The following is an 18,229-nucleotide window of genomic DNA, read 5'->3' as shown; positions in this document are numbered from 1 at the left end:
CATGTCTTGAGGCGTGAGAGATGCGTCTATTCTACGGTTAGCGTAGCTGGTTGTGTAACACTGTCTGGTATTTGCCCTGCCTGCTAGGAGCCTTCATTTGTCAAGAACTGTCTTTTTTCAGATTCACTTTCCATTGGATATCATCTTTTACTTGGACCCTCATCAGCTCATAACTCTTTAAAAAAATATTTGTTTGAATTATTTGACCCTTTTTACTCTCCAATTTCTTGGTATCCAATTGGTAGTTAGTCTTGTCTCATCGCTGCAACTCCCGTACAGAGACTCGGGAGAGGCGAAGGTCGAGAGCCGTGCGTCCTCCAAAACACAACCCGCACTGTTTCTTGACACAATGCCCACTTAACCCGGAAGCCAGCCACACCAATGTGTTGGAGGAAACCCCGTACACCTGGCGACCGTGTCAGCATGCATGCGCCCGGCCCAGGAGTTGTTAGAGCGCGATGGGACAAGGACATCCCTACCGGCCAAACCCTCCCCTAACCCAGACGACACTGGGCCAATTGTGCACCGCCCCATGGGTCTCCCGGTCGTGGCCGGCTGAGCTCATAACTAACTAAATTCTTTTCATTTCCCCCTTCTAGACTATCCTTCCTTCCCAACGGAAGCTACAGTGACAACAGCAGGAGGATTTTATCCAATGAGCTGGAATCTCAGGACTCCATGGGTGGACTGTCTATAGCCCAGAGATAATGACCTAAACCTGCTTATGTCTTACACAAGTTCAACAAGTGAAATACAGTATGTATTAATGGGGACGTATGGTCACCACAATGAGATTCTGGTCTGAAGGACTACAGTCTGATAGTGATGAAGTCAATCATTTGATTATTGAATTACCAGATCATGGTTTATGAATTTACTGCGTAAAAGCACTGTCCAGTCAGTTTTTTTTCCCCAGATGAAGACAATCAGACAATGAAGATGCATGAAGAGATCAAAAGCCAGTTAGTGTCTGTGGAATGACTTGAGTATTACGCAAAGATGATTGTTGGTGATTAATATTCTACGGGTCCCTATGAAGTTAAAAGCTATTGTTGGCTCACCAGTTTTGTCAGTGTTTCCCCTATATGCATTTTACAAGGGTCGCACCACCGCTGCTAAATCTTGGCCTCCAGTGAAAAACAATTATATATTTCCGGGATGATAAAACATTTAAAATCTAAACTTCAACAACTAGAACCATATATAAAGGAATGTAGAAAAGATAATGGAGCAATATATATATATATATATATATATATATATACACACACTTTTTATTTTATTTTAAATAAGATCATATTTGAGGAACAAACAACCACCACAATACAAACTAGTCAGGGAGAATCTGAAATTCCAAAAATGTCATAGCATGGGACCCCCTTTAATTTAGTTGTTTGAGCTACTCAGCATAAGAACAATTGTAGGAAACTAGCTTTAAAACTAAAATTCTCTCTGCCCTATGGCAAAACATGTAGAATTGTCAAGAGGGCTTCTAAAACCGCTCCATTGGCCATGCCTACCAACCCCTGCTTACTTGCCACCCCTGCTGAATAAATACCTGGGGGAAACACTGGATGAAAGAGTCATTCCTGGTAGTGACCCGTGTATGTTAAAAACTGTATTTAATTATGTCAATCAACTTAGCATTTACTATTTATATTCAGTTTTGACTCTGACAACAACTATTTCATGTACATTTTAATCTGAAGAGAACTGATGGTATAAAATAGACATGACTAAATTGTATTTATTTTGGCTTCAGAAAATAAGGAGCAATGTCTTGTTACTATGTGACAACTTTAGTCAGATTTCTTTTGCATTGTTGGATATTATTTGTGATAAATAAATGTGTAACTTCACAATTTTATGTGCCAAGAACTCAGCAACTAACAAAATTGCTTTTGAATTGCTGTCTAATCTAGCCTTATACTTCTGATCATGTAGGCCAGAAAAATTGATGGAGACCGCTGAATAGCAAACAGCTGTAATTGTGTAATACTGGGTTGCCTTGAAAGCATTTAATACATATTTGACCATTATGCTGTTATTTCATTGAGGCAATTACACAGCAAAAATACTCTTCTCCCTTTTCATAAATGACTAACTTGATTATCCATGACAATTACATGGTTGCTACAATCCCACTCATCGGTCGAGGTTAGAGGAGTGTTTGACCTCAAGGTCAACGATACAATCCAGGATTGATGGCGCAGAAGAGGAATTCATATTCTCTATAACCACTCAAGTTTACAGGGCCTGGTTCAATTGAAGGACTTTGGCTCTAATCGAACACTCCCCCATATGATTAAAGCCAAGCTCTTGTTTCATGTGTATTATGATATACCGTAGATTAAAAAATAAACTCAAAAGATGTCATTGAAATATATTTATTAATTAAGTCAAAAAATATTAAATAAAAACAGGCACATGTTGACAAGACAACGCACATGTCAAGACAAAACACATTGTCAATACCGTATGTGCGATAAGAAAAGTATTTTCAAGAGCGCAATATTTACATACAGAAAGAGCTGCATGTTGTTCTGCTAGAAGGTCTGTATCTAAACAGGATACTTCCTCCGGTGGAGCCTGGCCATTTATAAACAAGTCAAATATCAAAAGTATTGCATGTAACATCTAAGGGGCTCTACCGTATCAAACTTGTGATTCACTTCCCTGGACTGCACAGTATTAATAACTGGAAAACATGGCTTTATGATGTTTCATCCACACCTGACACAGAGTCCCTTTAGACCTATTCACTTCCATACAGGGTGTCCAAAAATAAGCATTTACAAAAAGGCAAAATTGGTCACATTTCAAAGTAACAGCAACACAAACTACAAAAAATGATTTACATCAAGATAACAAAGACTTGCATTACCTGAAATGCTCACTGACCATTACAAACACCGGCCATATATACACACACGAGAGGAGTGCCAAGTGGACACAACACCCTGTGCGGGGTGAATTGTCCACACACACATCTTAAAACGTGGGGACCATCATGAGAAAATCAGAAAAGGTCCTTTGCTGTCGAATTGAAAACGGCATCATTTGTCTTTTTGGACAGGTCACCCTGGGGGGAATGAAAAGACACATATTTTAGTAACTGATATACCCCTCCACCCCCATAAAAAAAAGCAATCTAGAAGAGTAAGCAGAATGCGAAAAAAAAAAAACATTCTGTCAATCTTTGCTTTAAATTCATGTGTCTGGTATGGATTATTGAAGTAAACATTGAAAGTTGAGGTGGCAGCATATAAGGCTGGTCTTACAGTGAAGTTAACTGGTCGATAAAGCCTTATGCTCCTATTATTATTTTTTATTCATCTTGTGCTGCTGGCGGTAGGTGCACTTGATTCAGAAGCCCTGCCCGCCAGATAATCAAAGTACTCCCATTTTGAACCATTTCATTTGTCTGAAGGAACAAACTGCCTACCCGGCAGACCTGAGAGAGCTAAATCAAGTGCACTGGCCTATTGAATAGCTCAAATCACCATGCCTACAGCTTCAACACCCAAACTACACGAGATCTAATCACTTTAAAACCCATGACCAGAGAGACTTAAAGAACACAGCAAAGAGCTGCTGCTTTCATACTTCAGTTTTTAATTCACCACTGTCAACACTGTTTTTATTCAAAACTTTTACAAAACATAAAAATGCGCTTCACCCTACTTCTACTCCCGCTACAACCAGAACTGTAGCTGCAATGAATGAGTAGCCAAAAGTATCGACAGCCCTGCGTTATAATTATAAGCAGCTCGTCGTGCCTATTTTAATATGGAGGTCATGAATTTGTACTCCATTACTCTAATGTACTTGTCCTCTTGCTCAGTTGTGCACCAGGGCCTCCCACTCCTTTCTATTCTGGTTAGAGCCAGTTTGTGCTGTTCTGTGAAGGGAGTAGTACACAGCGTTGTACCAGATCTTCAGTTTCTTGGCAATTTCTCACATGGAATAGCCTTCATTTCTCAGAACAAGAATAGACAGTTTCAGAAGAAAGTGCTTGGTTTCTGGCCATTTTGAGCCTGTAATTGAACCCACAAATGCTGAGGCTCCAGATACTCAACTAGTCTAAAGAAGGCCAGTTTTATTGCTTCTTTAAAAATCAGAACAGTTTTCAGCTGTGCTAACAATTGCAAAAGGGTTTTCTAATGATCAATTAGTCTTAAAAAAATAATACACTTGGATTAGCTAACAACAGGAGTGGAACACAGGAGTGATGGTTGCTGATAATGGGCCTCTGTACTCCTATGTAGATATTCCATTTTTTAAATTTTTATTTAAATCAGCCGTTTCCAGCTACAATAGTCATTTACAACATTAACAATGTCTACACTGTATTTCTGATCAATTTGATGTTATTTTAAATGGACAAAAAAAAAAGTGTTCCCAAACGTTTGAATGGCAGTGTATGGTCTGACAAGAACAAGATTGGCAGTATGCTGTGGTAATATATTAGGCATACAGCACAAACTTCACAAAGCCTCGGTTCATGTCATGCTTTTAATCAATTCTGTGAGGTAGATCTCGACTTGCTTTTTGACTGCGAAAGTGTTCTTGACTGAGAAAAGGTTGGTGACCGCTGAGTTGGAGTATAGTTTAAAAGGCTGGTCTTACAGTCAGAGTATAGTTTAAAAGGCTGGTCTTACAGTGAAGTCAGAGTATAGTTTAAAAGGCTGGTCTTACAGTGAAGTCAGAGTAGCTGATGTCAACAGGGTTTTTCTCCTCTGTACCGTTGTACTCCTGCAGGGGTGTTCTCTGACTACTGCTGCTGTTGCTTCTCTCAAGGGACTTGGTTTTCTGCTTAGCCAATGAATGGACAAACAAACAGCACATCAGTCAACAAACTGAGCATGCAACACACTTCCTTCCCAGCAGTCTCTGCTAATCCATTTGAAGTATTCAATTTCTGCATCTCTTTACCAGAATGATTGACCTTGGAAAGAGTTTAGATTCTAAAGACAAGTTTTGATTTTGCTGTCAATATTCTTTCACAAGCTAAGTTGACTGTGGCCGAATGGCTTACCGCTTGAATAAGAACAATTCTATAACAGCATCACCTAGTGGTTGTTTTATTAGTTGTCCAGCAATATAAAAGGAAGATGTTGAACATTCAATTTGGATATACGTGTGCAAGCACAAGAACCAATGATGGGCCACAGTTTGGAGTGAGTGCTGTGTGTGTGTGTACCTGCATCTGAGAGAGAGGAGGCTTGTTGCTAGGCACACTGATGAAGGTGCTGGATGAGTTGCAGCTGTAGGAGCGCACCATGATAGGCTGTGTAGGAGTCTGCTGAAAGGACAGTCATGGTGGTCAAGGTCAATTGGCCCAGCGTCGTCTGGGTTTGGCTGGTGTAGGCAGTCATTGATAATAAGAAAGTTAAGAACAGACTTGCCTAGTTAAATAAATAAAAAAGTTACCACAATAGTAAAGTGGCCAGTTGGTTTTGGAGGAGAGTGAACTAGCCCTATGTGGACCACTTCTAGTTACTGTACCTTCCTGATCTTGTTGGGGGTGAGGGTGTTCATCCCGCCATGGGCCCTCTTTGTGGGAGTTTTGAAGAGAGTTGTCATTTCCCCCTTCTTTGATGTCTGCAACACAGAGACAAACAAAGCCTCAGTCACAGACCAGTCAATAACAAACAGACCATTCTGTTGGAGACAGAATGGTCAAATCCCTGTTTCCCACCACTCAACAGTTACACATGCTGACCACCATATGGTGTACAAGTCTATTTCAATCCAAGTTCAGCACAGTACGTTTTAGAATTGGCCTTTTGCACATGGGAACAGGGAGATCAGGTTTGTTGATAGTTTTTAAAGACAAATAGCAAACCCCCACCCGAAGCCTCTATGGACCAGTATTGGGCTGACTGGGGAACACTGCTGGGTCAATGTGAGAGCATTATGAGGGGCTGGACTTACAGTGGCACGTTCACTCTTCTCCTTGCCCCTCAGCTGTTTGTGCTCCTCCCATTGGGTGGAGATGTAGGTCATGACTCTTTGGCCCTGGACCAGGAAGGCAGTACCCTGGTCCTTCTCCCAGCTCTCAACACCAGTCCTCAGCTCTTCCTCCAACTAGTCACATCACATAACAGGGAGGATCAACATCACTTTTCCTTTGTCAAAATCCTTTATATATATATATATATATATATATATACACACACACACACATTTAAACTGTATACATCATTGGCATTTTACATAATGTCACAACCTCACTGACACCATCATACAGTGGGGCAGCAGCATACAGTGGGGCAGCAGCATACAGTGGGGCAGCAGCATACAGTGGGGCAGTAGCATACAGTGGGGCAGTAGCATACAGTGGGGCAGCAGCATACAGTGGGGCAGTAGCATACAGTGGGGCAGCAGCATACAGTGGGGCAGCAGCATACAGTGGGGCAGTAGCATACAGTGGGGCAGCAGCATACAGTGGGGCAGCAGCATACAGTGGGGCAGCAGCATACAGTGGGGCAGTAGCATACAGTGGGGCAGTAGCATACAGTGGGGCAGCAGCATACAGTGGGGCAGCAGCATACAGTGGGGCAGCAGCATACAGTGGGGCAGCAGCATACAGTGGGGCAGCAGCATACAGTGGGGCAGCAGCATACAGTGGGGCAGCAGCATACAGTGGGGCAGCAGCATACAGTGGGGCAGCAGCATACAGTGGGGCAGCAGCATACAGTGGGGCGAGATTTGACATTGAATAAAGGAGGCGGTGATCTTTTGATTACCATCAACCATTGCTGCCACTTTTCAGACATTACATTTTAAATGTACAGTATATTTCACAAAATATATACACTGAACAAAAATATGAATGCAACATGTAAAGTGTTGGTCCCATGTTTAATGAGCTGAAATAAAAGATCCCAGAAACTTTCCACACACAAAAAGCTTATTTCTCTCAAATTATGAACAAATGAGTTTACATCCCTGTTAGGGAGCATTTCTCCTTCGCCAAGCTATTCCATCCACTTGACAGGTGAGGCATATCAAGAAGCTGATTAAACAGCATGATCATTACCACAGGTGCACATTGTGCTGGGGACAATAAAAGTTTCCCGACTACAAGAATCTTTTAGAGAATTTGGCAGTACGTCCAACCAGCCTCAACCGCAGACGTGTGGGCGAGCGGTTTTCTGATGTCAATGTTGTGAACAGAGTGCCCCATGGTGGCAGTGGGGTTATGGTATGGGCAGGCATAAGCTTCAGAGAATGAACACAATTGCATTTTATTGATGGCAATTTGAATGCAGTGATACCGTGACAAGAACTGAGGCCCGTTGTGGTGCCATTCATTCACCACTTCATGTCCAGCATGATAATGCACGGCTCAATATCGCAAGGATCTGTACACAATTCCTGGAAGCTGAAAATGTCCCAGTTCTTCCATTCTCAGACATGTGTAACGGATGTGAAACGGCTAGCTTAGTTAGCGGTGTGCGCTAAATAGCGTTTCAATCGGTTACGTCACTTGCTCTGAGACCTTGAAGTAGTAGTTCCCCTTGCTCTGAAAGGGCCGCAGCTTTTGTGGAGCGATGGGTAACGATGCTTTGTGGGTGACTGTTGTTGATGTGTGCAGAGAGTCCCTGGTTCGCGCCCGGGTATGGGCGAGGGGACGGTTTAAAATTATACTGTTACACATGTCACCCATTGAGCATGATTGCGATGCTCTAGACCAACATGTACAACAGCCCTACTTTAAAAACAAAGAATATATACATTTTTTTTCTCTCCCTCCAACTGCCAAATAAAGTTATTAGAGGGACATGTTGAGGAGTCAAATCCAGCCTTACCTTTGGCAACATCTTCTGAACTTTGACCTTCTCTTTGGCCTCTTTGAGAAGGGCTCCTCCTCTGTTGGAGAAGCGGTTTGGATCATTGGCCTTTTTCTGCAAAGAGGTTTGAAAATTAAATATCTTTCTATGTCAAGTGGAACAAAAACAATTCTGCACCACACTGAACATGTATCAGAAACAAGAGCAGCTGGTATCTACTGTGGATATGTTTGATTGAAAACCATTACATGCATCAAGTGGTACACAATTAAAAATACATATTTGCAATTTATTTCACAAACATAGCTTGACCGCAAATTCCAGCATTACCTCAAAGTCCTGGAAGAGGGCCCAGTACTTCTCCCATTTCTGCAGAACCTCCAGTAAGGGTTTAGCCTGATCATAGTAATTCTTCACCTTCAATAGCTCAGCATCATGCAGTGCCAACAATTCCTCTGTGAAGTCATCTAGGGAAAGACGGATCAGTTCGATCAGTATGTATGCATTTTGCGCATGAGTGAGAGGAAGTATTTCCATTATTGTTCTACCTACCGTCACAGATGTGGGCGTTGAAGGGTTCACGGTGCTCAGTGCCCTGGTTGCACTTGTCCCAGAGAGCCACTAGTTCCTGTCGGACCTTGTCAATCACATCCTCCAACATGGCTTTCTGCAGGACTGTCAGACGATCAACCTCCCCCTGCCACTGGAAGGGCAACAAGGTCAGGTTCAGTAGGAGTAAAAATAAATCTCTGAAACAGCAACATGAGGAGGTACCATCTGAACTCGTTCCTTAATAAATACTAATTTACATTTTCCGTATGCCCTAATGCAGTGTTTTTCAACTCCAGTCCTCAAGTACCTCCAACAGCACATGTTTTTGTTGTAGCCCCAGACAAACTCACCTGATTCAACTCATTGAGGGCTTGATCATTAGTTGACAAGTTGAATCAGGTGTGCTTGTCTGGGACTACAACAAAAATGTGTACTGTTGAAGGTACTGGAGTTAGGAAACACTGCCCTAATGATACAGGACTGTCAAACACTGATGTTCTAGCACCATTGTAAAGGTATTCTCTGTTACCTTGTTAGTCAATTCTGGGGAAACTTAATAGTTATGGTGCCATGTTTACTGTTTTGCAGTGGTATGCCAGTGAAGCTTTATCCAACACAGTGGTGTATGGTATGCCAGTGAAGCTTTATCCAACACAGTGGTGTATGGTATGCCAGTGAAGCTTTGTCCAACACAGTGGTGTATGGTATGCCGGTGAAGCTTTGTCCAACACAGTGGTGTATGGTATGCCGGTGAAGCTTTGTCCAACACAGTGGTGTATGGTATGCCGGTGAAGCTTTGTCCAACACAGTGGTGTATGGTATGCCGGTGAAGCTTTGTCCAACACAGTGGTGTATGGTATGCCGGTGAAGCTTTGTCCAACACAGTGGTGTATGGTATGCCGGTGAAGCTTTGTCCAACACAGTGGTGAAGGGAGATGTATGAAGAGGGAGTTCCAACCTGTGCGATTTGGTCAGAAAGTGTACCCTGCACACTCTCCTGGAACGCAGTGCGATCTAGCTCCAGCGCTTCCAGACGATTCCACAGGCTTATAGCTCGTTCTTTCAGCTCAGCCAGAGTATTCATCAGGGATTCCTTCTTGACCTTCATCTAAACAAAAATATACTAATATAATTGGTCAAAAGTCCTAGAACCAAAACAACAAATCTTTGAGTAATCATTAGTAAGTTTTATCAAATTATTTTCAGTACCTGGGACAACAGCAGTTGGAGGGCTTTGATGTTTTCATGCGTGAGCAGGAATATCTCCTCGCCATGACACACCGACTCTTTCTCCAGACTGGTTTCTGGTTTCTGACCCATGTCCTCCATGAGCTTCCTGATGTCCTCACGCAGCCCCGAGAACACCTTTGCACGGCTCTTCTACAGAACGGGGGAAGGGAGGGACAAGAGACGAGATGCTTCCAACAAAAGACAAACATCACAAGACTACAAAAGAGACTTAAAAAATAAGAAATGAATAATAGTGTTCTTAGTAATACTTGAGTCAGGTATTCATAACATTCACACTAAAGTCTTGCCATCCTGGCAGCTGTTGCAATACCTTTTCTTCACTGAGGGTCTTGAGGTGCTCCCGGAACTCCTGCAACTGTGTGCGTGAGGGTATGCTGCCTGTGGGAACATAATAGGGAGTGACGCACAGCTCCAAGCACAGTTCCTTATCCTGCTGCTGCAGTCCGTGTAACTCCTTCAAACGATCCCCCTTCTCCTTGGTCAGAACCTCCACACGCAGACGCAGGTTCTTCTCGATCTGGAGGACTGTCAGGCCCTCCTCCAACTGACAGGTGGACAAGATGGAGACAGGAGGTTAGCACAATGGAAGGTAAAGAGTCAAGGGGTGGAACCAGCTAAACTATTGAGACACAGAACCTTTAAAGACCAACCTTTACTGTTGTTAAGCCTGAAGAAATAACCACTTACTTTGTATGGATCCATTGACATTTCCAGACACAAGGTATCCAACTGTTTTTCAAAAGTGATGATATTGGTTCGGATGCGGTGCTTCAAAGCTTCCTCCTCAGTGATCATGTCATTCAAAAGGCCCTTTAGATTAGGAATGTCAAGTCAGTCTGTTAATTAGTTACTTGACAAGGCTTCCGTTTCAGTTCATCTACATTTCCTGTTTTCTGAAGCCTCACCTCAATGTGTTTCTTCACAGTCTCCATCCGCTCTACCCTCTGCTCCTCCATGATGCCCATGCTGTCCCAGATGTCCACCAGCTTGGCCATGGCATGGTTTATACCCGTCACTAGAGAGAAAGCCAGGGCTTCACTGCAGAGATGAGTGACATGACCATTACATTTGGTAACTTCAGCTGGCTAAGTAGCAAACACATTGCCTAACAAATCTGAATAGGATACCAATTATTGGTATACAGTTTGAAACCAAGCACTGCAAAAACAATATTTCTTTAGGGGGTAGATCGGCTTTAATATTGCAGATTGACAGAATCTATGTAATTGTCTGCATTTCCAATGACTTTAAGTAAATCAAATATGAAAAAAATTGATACATAGTACCAGTCAAAAGATGACACACCTACTCATTCAAGGGTTTTTCTTTATTTTTAATATTTTCTACAATAGAAACATTTCACTGTAGAACTGCTCAACACGCCTCGGCTAACAATTTAGTTCCACCTCCCACACACGCAGTGACATCACCTGGTTTAAATGCTATTTCTAGAGAAAATGTCTTTCATTATCACTATATGCACAGGTTTACCCCCACTGTATTCACATCCTACTATACCTTTGTCTGTACATTATGCCTTGAATATATTCTACCGTGCCCAGAAATCTGCTCCTTTTACTCTCTGTTCTGAACGTACTAGGCGTCCAGTTCTGTTAGCCTTTAGCCGTACCCTTATCAGACTCCTCCTCTGTTCCTCTGGTGATGCAGAGGTTAATCCAGAGGCCCTGCAGTGTCTACCTCCACTCCCATCCCCCAGGCTCTCTCATTTGTTGACTTCTGCAACAGTAAAAGCCTTGGTTTCATGCATGTTAACATTAGAAGCCTCCTCCCCAAGTTTATTTTATTCACTGCCCTAGCACACTCCACCAATCCGGATGTCCTAGCCGTGTCTGAATCCTGGCTTAGGAAGAAATTTCCTTTCCTAACTATAACATTTTCCGACAAGATAGAACTGCCAAAGGGGGCGATGTTGCAATTTACTGCAAAGAAAACCTGCAGAGTTCTGTCTTACTATCCAGGTCTGTACCCCCAAAAATTGAGCTTCTACTTCTAAAAATGAACCTTTCCAGAAACAAGTCTCTCACCGTTGCTGCTTGCTATAGACCACCCTCTGCCCCCAGCAGTGCCCTCGACACCATATGTGATTTGATTGCCCCCCCAATCTATCTTCTGAGCTCGTGACCCAAACTGGGACATGCTTAACACCCCGGCCATCCTAAAATCTAAGCTTGATGCTTGATGCCCTCAATCTCACACAACTTATCAATAAACCTACCAGATCCCCAAATCCGTAAACACGGGCACCCTCATAGATATCATCCTAACTAACTCACCCTCCAAATACACCTCTGCTGTTATCAACCAAGATCTCAGCAATCACTGCCTCATTGCCTGCATCCGTAATGGGTCTGCGAGCAAACGACCACCCCTCATCACTGTCAAACGCTCCCTAAAACACTTCTGCGAGCAGGCCTTTCTAATCGAGCTGGCCGGAGTATCCTGGAACGCCATTGACCTCATCCAGACAGAGAATGCCTGGTTATTCTTTAAAAGTTCCTTCCTCACCATCTTAAATAGGCATGCCCCATTCAAAAAAAAATTAGAACCAGGAATAGATATAGCCCTTGGTTCACTCCAGACCTGCACAAAAACATCCTGTGGCGTTCTGCATTAGCATCGAATAGCCCCCGTGATATGCAACTTTTCAGGGAAGTTAGGAACCAATATACACAGGCAGTTAGGAAAGCTAAGGCTAGCTATTTTAAACAGAAATTTGTATCCTGCAGTACAAACTCAAAAAAGTTCTGGGACACTAAAGTCCATGGAGAATAAGAGCACCTCATCCCAGCTACCCACTGCTCTGAGGCTAGGAAACACTGTTACAACCGACAAATCCACTATAATTGAGAATTTCAATAAGCATTTCTCTACGGCTGGCCATGCTTTCCACCTGGCTACCCCTACCCTGGTCAACAGCCCGGCACCCTCCACAGCAACCCACCCAAGCCCCCACCATTTCTCCTTCACCCATATCCAGATAGCTGATGTTCTGAAAGTGCGGCAAAATCTGGACCCTACAAATCAGCCGGGCTAGACAATCTGGACCCTCTTTCTTAAATTATCTGCCTAAATTGTTGCAATCCCTATTACTAGCCTGTTCAACCTCTCTTCGTATCGTCTGAGATTCCCAAAGATTGGAAATCTGCCGCGGTCATCCCTCTCTTCAAAGGGGGAGACACTCTAGACCCAAACTGCTACATACCTATATCTATCCTACATCTAAGGTCTTCGAAAGCCAAGTTAACAAACAGATTACTGACCATTTTGAGTCACATTGCATAGCGGAGAAGGTACAATCTGGTCATGGGTGCACCTCAGCCACGCTCAAGGTCCTTAACGATATCATAAGAGACATTACTGTGCAGCTGTATTCATCGACCTGGCCAAGGCTTTCGACTGTCAATCACCACATTCTTATTGGCAGACTCAACAGCCTTGGTTTCTCAAATGATTGCCTCGCCTGGTTCACCAACTACTTCTCTGATAGACAGTGTGTCAAAATCGGAAGGCCTGTTGTCCGGACCTCTGGCAGTCTATGGGGGTGCCACATGGTTCAATTCTCGGGCCGACTCTTCTCTGTACACATCAATGATGTCGCTCTTGCTGCTGGTGATTCTCTATTCCACCTCTACGCAGACGACACCATTCTGTATACTTCTGGCCCTTCTTTGGACACTGTTAACTAACCTCCAGACGAGCTTCAATGCCATACAACTCGCCTTCCATGGCCTCCAACTGCTCTTAAACGCAAGTAAAACTAAATGCATGCTATTCAACCGATCACTGCCCGCACCTGCCCGCCCATCCAGCATCACTACTCTGGATGGCTCTGACTTAGAATACGTGGATAACTACAAATACCTAGGTGTCTGGCTAGACTGTAAACTCTCCTTCAAAATTCACATTAAGCATCTCCAATCAAAAATTAAATCTAGAATCGGCTTCCTATTTCGCAACAAAGCTTCCTTCACTCATGCTGCCAAACATACCCTCGTAACACTGACCATCCTACCCTTCCTTGACTTCGGCGATGTCATCTATAAAATAGCCTTCAACACGCTACTCAGCAAACTGGATGTAGTCTATCACAGTGCCATCCGTTTTGTCACCAAAGCCCCATATACTACCCACCACTGCGACCTGTAGGCTCTCGTTGGCTGGCCCTCGCTTCATACTCGTCACCAAACCCACTGGCTACAGGTTATCTACAAGTCTCTGCTAAGCCCCGCCCTATCTCAGCTCGCTGGTCACCATAGCAGCACACGCTCCAGCAGGTATATCTCACTGGTCACCCCCAAAGCCAATTTCTCCTTTGGTCGCCTTTCCTTCCAGTTCTCTCCTGCCACTGACTGGAACAAACTGCAAAAATCACTGAAGCTGGAGATTCCCATCTCCCTCACTAGCTTTAAGAACCAGCTGTCAGAGCAACTCACAGATCACTGCACCTGTTCATAGCCCATCAGTATACAGCCCATCTATTTTGCTCCTTTTGCACCACAGTATCTCTACTTGCACATCTACCACTCCAGTGTTTGCCATATTGTAATTATTTCGCCACCATGGCCTACTTATTGCCTTACCTCCCTAATCTTACCTCATTTGCACTCACTGTATATAGACTTTGTTTTATTTTTCCCCCCACTGTATTATTGACTGTATGTTTTGTTCATTCCATGTGTAACTCTGTATGTGTCGAACTGCTATGCTTTATCTTTGCCAGGTCGCAGTTGCAAATGAGAACTTGTTCTGAACTAGCTTACCTGGTTAAATAAATACAAAAAAAATAGAAAAAAGTCAAACAAATCAATATATATTTCATTATTCAAAGTAGCCACCCTTTGCCTTGACAGCTTTGCATACTCTTGGCATTCTCTCAACCAGCTACAACTGGAATGCTTTTCCAACAGTCTTGAAGGAGTTCCCACATATGCTGAGCACTTGTTGGCTGCTTTTCCATCACTCTGAGGTCCAACTTATCCCAAACCATCACAATTGGGTTGAGGTCTGGTGATTGTGGAGGCCAGATCATCTGATGCATCACTTTCCTTCTTGGTCAAATAGCCCTTACATAACCTGGAGGTGTGTTGGGTCATTGTCCTGTTTAAAAACAAATGATATGTCCCTCTAAGCGCAAACCAGATGGGATAGCGTATCACTGCAGAATGCTGTGGTAGGCATGCTGGTTAAGTTTTATTTTGATGTTTGGACGAAAAACTTACCCAAATGAAACTGCCTATTTCTCAGGCCCAGAATATACATATAATTGTCAGATTAGGATAGAAAACGCTAAAGTTTCCAAAACTGTCAAAATATTGTCAGTGAGATTAACAGAACTGATATTGCAGGCGAAAACCTAAGGAAAATCCAACCAGGAAGTGCTGTTTTTCCAGAAACCTCTGTTCCATTGCATGCCTTCCTTCCATTTAAAGAGATATCAACCAGATTCCTTTCTCTATGGCTTAAACATGGTGTGAACAGTCTTTACACAGTTTCAGGCTTATTCTGAAAAATGAGCGAGAAGGATCACATCGTGTCATTGGATGACTGGGTGCCAGCAGAGTTTTGCATGCGCAACAGCTTGGAGCAGACATTTTCTCGCTCTCTCCTATTGAAAAAGCTACGGTCCTGTTGAAATATTATTGATTATTTATTGTAAAAACAACCTGAGGATTTATTCTAAAAAACATTTGACATGTTTCTACGAACTTCACGGATACTATTTGGAATTTTCATCTGCCCCGTCGTGACCGCTCGAGCTTGTGGATTTCTGAACAAACGCACCAACCGAATGGAGGTATTTTGGATATAAAATTAATCTTTATGGAACAAAAGGAACATTTGTGTAACTGGGAGTCTCGTGAGTGCAAACATCCGAAGATCAAAGGTAAGCGATTCATTTTATGGCTTCTCTGACTTTCGTGACCAATCTACTTTGCTGCTAGCTGTTTAATGTTTTGTCTGCTGAGAGATGTCCTAACAAACGCTTGGATAGCTTTCGCTGTTAAAGCTTTTTTGAAATCTGACACGCCAGGTGGATTAACAAACTAAGCTGTGTTCTGCTATATTGCACTTGTTATTTCATGAAAATTAAATCCTTTTCGTAATTTAATTTGAATTTGGCGCTCTGCAATTCAGCGGATGTTGACGCACCCTTCTTGGGTGCGCCAAGAAGTTAATTAGAGCAGTAAAAATACATGTCAAGACCGTGGTGTACGGGCTGATATACCACGGCTGTCAGCCAATCAGCATTCAGGGCTCAAACTACCCAGTTTATAATTTACAACAGTTATTGTTTTGTTTGTTTTTAATCCCATACTTCAGCCCCATTCGCAAACACATTACTTAATCAATTGAATATGATACCAATTATTGGTATACAGTCAAACCAAGCACTGCAAAAACTTGGAAAGTTTCCTTACAAGCCAGAATCTTGTATAAAATTACATTTGCACTTACTCTACTGGTTGTCTGTGCGGTTGGTCCTTCAACTGGTCAAAATGTGAGACAAAATATCCACAGAAGTGTTGTCTTCCTGAATTATTAGAGCGCCGGTACTGGCGTTGTTATATCTGTCACATGCTTACACCATGTAAACACCTTCAAGACTTTTGTTGTATCCTATCCATGTACTTCTGTCTTGTGCACGTGTCTTAGCCGATGACCAAACAAGTATTGACTGCCACACAGAGACCCACATTTTGATGTCTGTTTAATACTATTTTCCTGTGGATATTTTGTCTCAAACACATCAGACTATTCTGATTGAAATGGCAATGTGTGGAAATCATACAATTAAAATTAACTAAAACTTCCGTTTAAGAACCCAACCGCTTTTACGTCAACAGACTTGGCTTAATGAATACACCCGGGCAAAAGTTGTTTGCATCGGGTGAAGAGTGATTGCATTCGTTGGCAAAGTTCACTCAAAACGAAAGTGAGGTAGATTAAGGATGTGGAGTAATGAGTACGATTCTGTGTTCACATGCAAAAGTGATTGCTTTTGATAAACGCTCTGCCTTTCCAATGAAATATAGTATGAACATTTGAATATATACTTTATGGAAAGGAGATGTTGTATGTTTCTTAACAATGGATCATGTTGCCGAACGGTGCAGATTGGGTTTTCACCGGGTTGTCACTAGTTAGCACAGCCAAAATGGGCTAAATCGTAAAAATACATGAAAACAAAAAATTGCTTTCCTTTCTGGTCTTAAGGTTAGGCACAAGGTTAGCAGTGTGGTTAAAAGCAGATACATTTTAGAAATAGGCAGGGTTTAGCCATAATTATGACTTTGTGGATGTGGCATTGAGATAGAGGCCTCGTCATTGTATCGGTGCCATTATATTTAGTGTCTGTGACAGCATGGGTAGCGCCATCACAGATAGTAAAATGAGCCAGATAGTTGATCGGAAGTATACATGTGAAGCATCTCATTGGTGTTTCTCTCACTGCCAAATATGGTGATGACAGTCTAATGAAAATGTGTGATGATTTAACGATAAAGCGCGTTGAAGACTCCTCTTGCCCCACGGGTCTATTTATTGCTCCAATTCTGTTGCAAAATGTTCCTTAGTTTCGTTTGCTTCCGTTTTATGAGAGACCTGCATTTGTCCAAAAACGAGTTTAGTTCTGTTTGGTTATTAAACTGAACGTGTTCTGTAATGAATACTCCCGAGCTAGAAAACAACGTGTGTTTAACTACTGGTGCGTTCAAGACACCTGGGAACACTTAAAATGACGGTCAAATCATGACGTCTGATCTTCAGGTCGGGAAGTTAAGAGTTCTAGAAATAGGCCCGAGTTCTTGAGTGAGATGACCATTAAACGATTTTTTTCCGCCAGCCGGGTTCCCAATTGTCTTGAACTCACAAATCCGATATATACGAGTTACCAGTTGTTTTGAACGCGGAATAACTTAATTTAGCTAACCTACTATAGTCATTGTCAGAATAAGAGTAGTCTAGTATGAGACGTTCCCCCACCCCAGCATTGGCTTTTTGCATGGTGGTAGCTACTTCTAATTTAATTCACACATTGCTGCATCAAACTTAACTAGAGATACTCCTAAGTATAGCTAACGTTAACTCCTTACTAATCTGGTTAATTATGGCCACTTTAGCTAGCAAACCAAGTCAACTTACCTCCTCCGGCTTGACATAACGTTAGCTGCTATTGACGAATATAAATGTTTTACATTAAATGAAAAAGACGTGTGGCTGGCTGGTTTGAATTGTCATTATAGCAGCGACGAAGCAATGGTGCTATTCACTACTGACACTCCCCTTTTCTCGTTTTGGTCAGAGAGGCTCTCTGCCTCCGTCAAGTGGATAGTAAGCTACATTACATTTTCACTTTAGTACTGAACGTTGTCAGTCAAAATACTGTAGCCAGCTATTGCGGATTAGATGGACACGTTAGACAGTGCATTCAATACATTTTCAATAAACAGTTAGATCAAATTGCAATGAATGTCTGTAATAGTCTGGACATATGTTTGAACCTGTAATAGGAAAAGTCACCGTAATACATGCCACTTGGGGGCACCCAATCAGTCTAAGGGTCTAAGGTACTGCATCTCAGTGCGAGAGGCAGCACTACAGCCCCT

General features: G+C 42.6%; 2 protein-coding genes across 5 annotated transcripts in view; one reads left to right on the top strand and one right to left on the bottom strand.

Annotated features, from left to right (window-relative positions):
* LOC118380884 (5-hydroxytryptamine receptor 4-like) overlaps nt 1-2,085 on the top strand; it is a 53,542-nt gene extending 51,457 nt beyond the window's left edge. The window contains exon 7 of the mRNA XM_052458174.1: nt 600-2,085. Coding sequence (XP_052314134.1) covers nt 600-708 — 109 coding nt within the window. The 3' untranslated portion in view covers nt 709-2,085. The remainder of the gene's footprint in view (nt 1-599) is intronic.
* A 286-nt stretch (nt 2,086-2,371) lies between these two features.
* Nucleotides 2,372-17,932, bottom strand: LOC118382659 (protein regulator of cytokinesis 1-like). 4 transcript variants are annotated; one of them, XM_052458170.1, is made up of 14 exons: nt 17,766-17,932; nt 10,508-10,640; nt 10,290-10,412; nt 9,913-10,146; nt 9,561-9,731; nt 9,310-9,459; nt 8,352-8,502; nt 8,130-8,266; nt 7,818-7,913; nt 5,938-6,090; nt 5,509-5,604; nt 5,204-5,361; nt 4,699-4,812; nt 2,372-3,082 (listed from the first exon to the last, which is right to left on the bottom strand). In XM_052458170.1, exons 1-14 carry the CDS (start codon nt 17,780-17,782, stop codon nt 2,992-2,994), a joined length of 1,824 nt encoding a protein of 607 aa, XP_052314130.1. In that variant the 5' UTR covers nt 17,783-17,932; the 3' UTR covers nt 2,372-2,991. The 4 variants fall into 4 exon arrangements, with proteins under 4 accessions (XP_052314130.1, XP_052314132.1, XP_052314133.1 ...); XM_052458172.1 differs by having other exon boundaries at nt 5,204-5,305; XM_052458173.1 differs by having other exon boundaries at nt 5,204-5,302; nt 17,766-17,931.
* Between the last annotated feature and the right edge of the window lie 297 nt (nt 17,933-18,229).

This window comes from Oncorhynchus keta, chromosome 12, assembly GCF_023373465.1.
Source record: "Oncorhynchus keta strain PuntledgeMale-10-30-2019 chromosome 12, Oket_V2, whole genome shotgun sequence".
NCBI lineage: Eukaryota > Metazoa > Chordata > Actinopteri > Salmoniformes > Salmonidae > Oncorhynchus > Oncorhynchus keta.
This window is presented reverse-complemented; position numbering and strand designations above follow the sequence as displayed.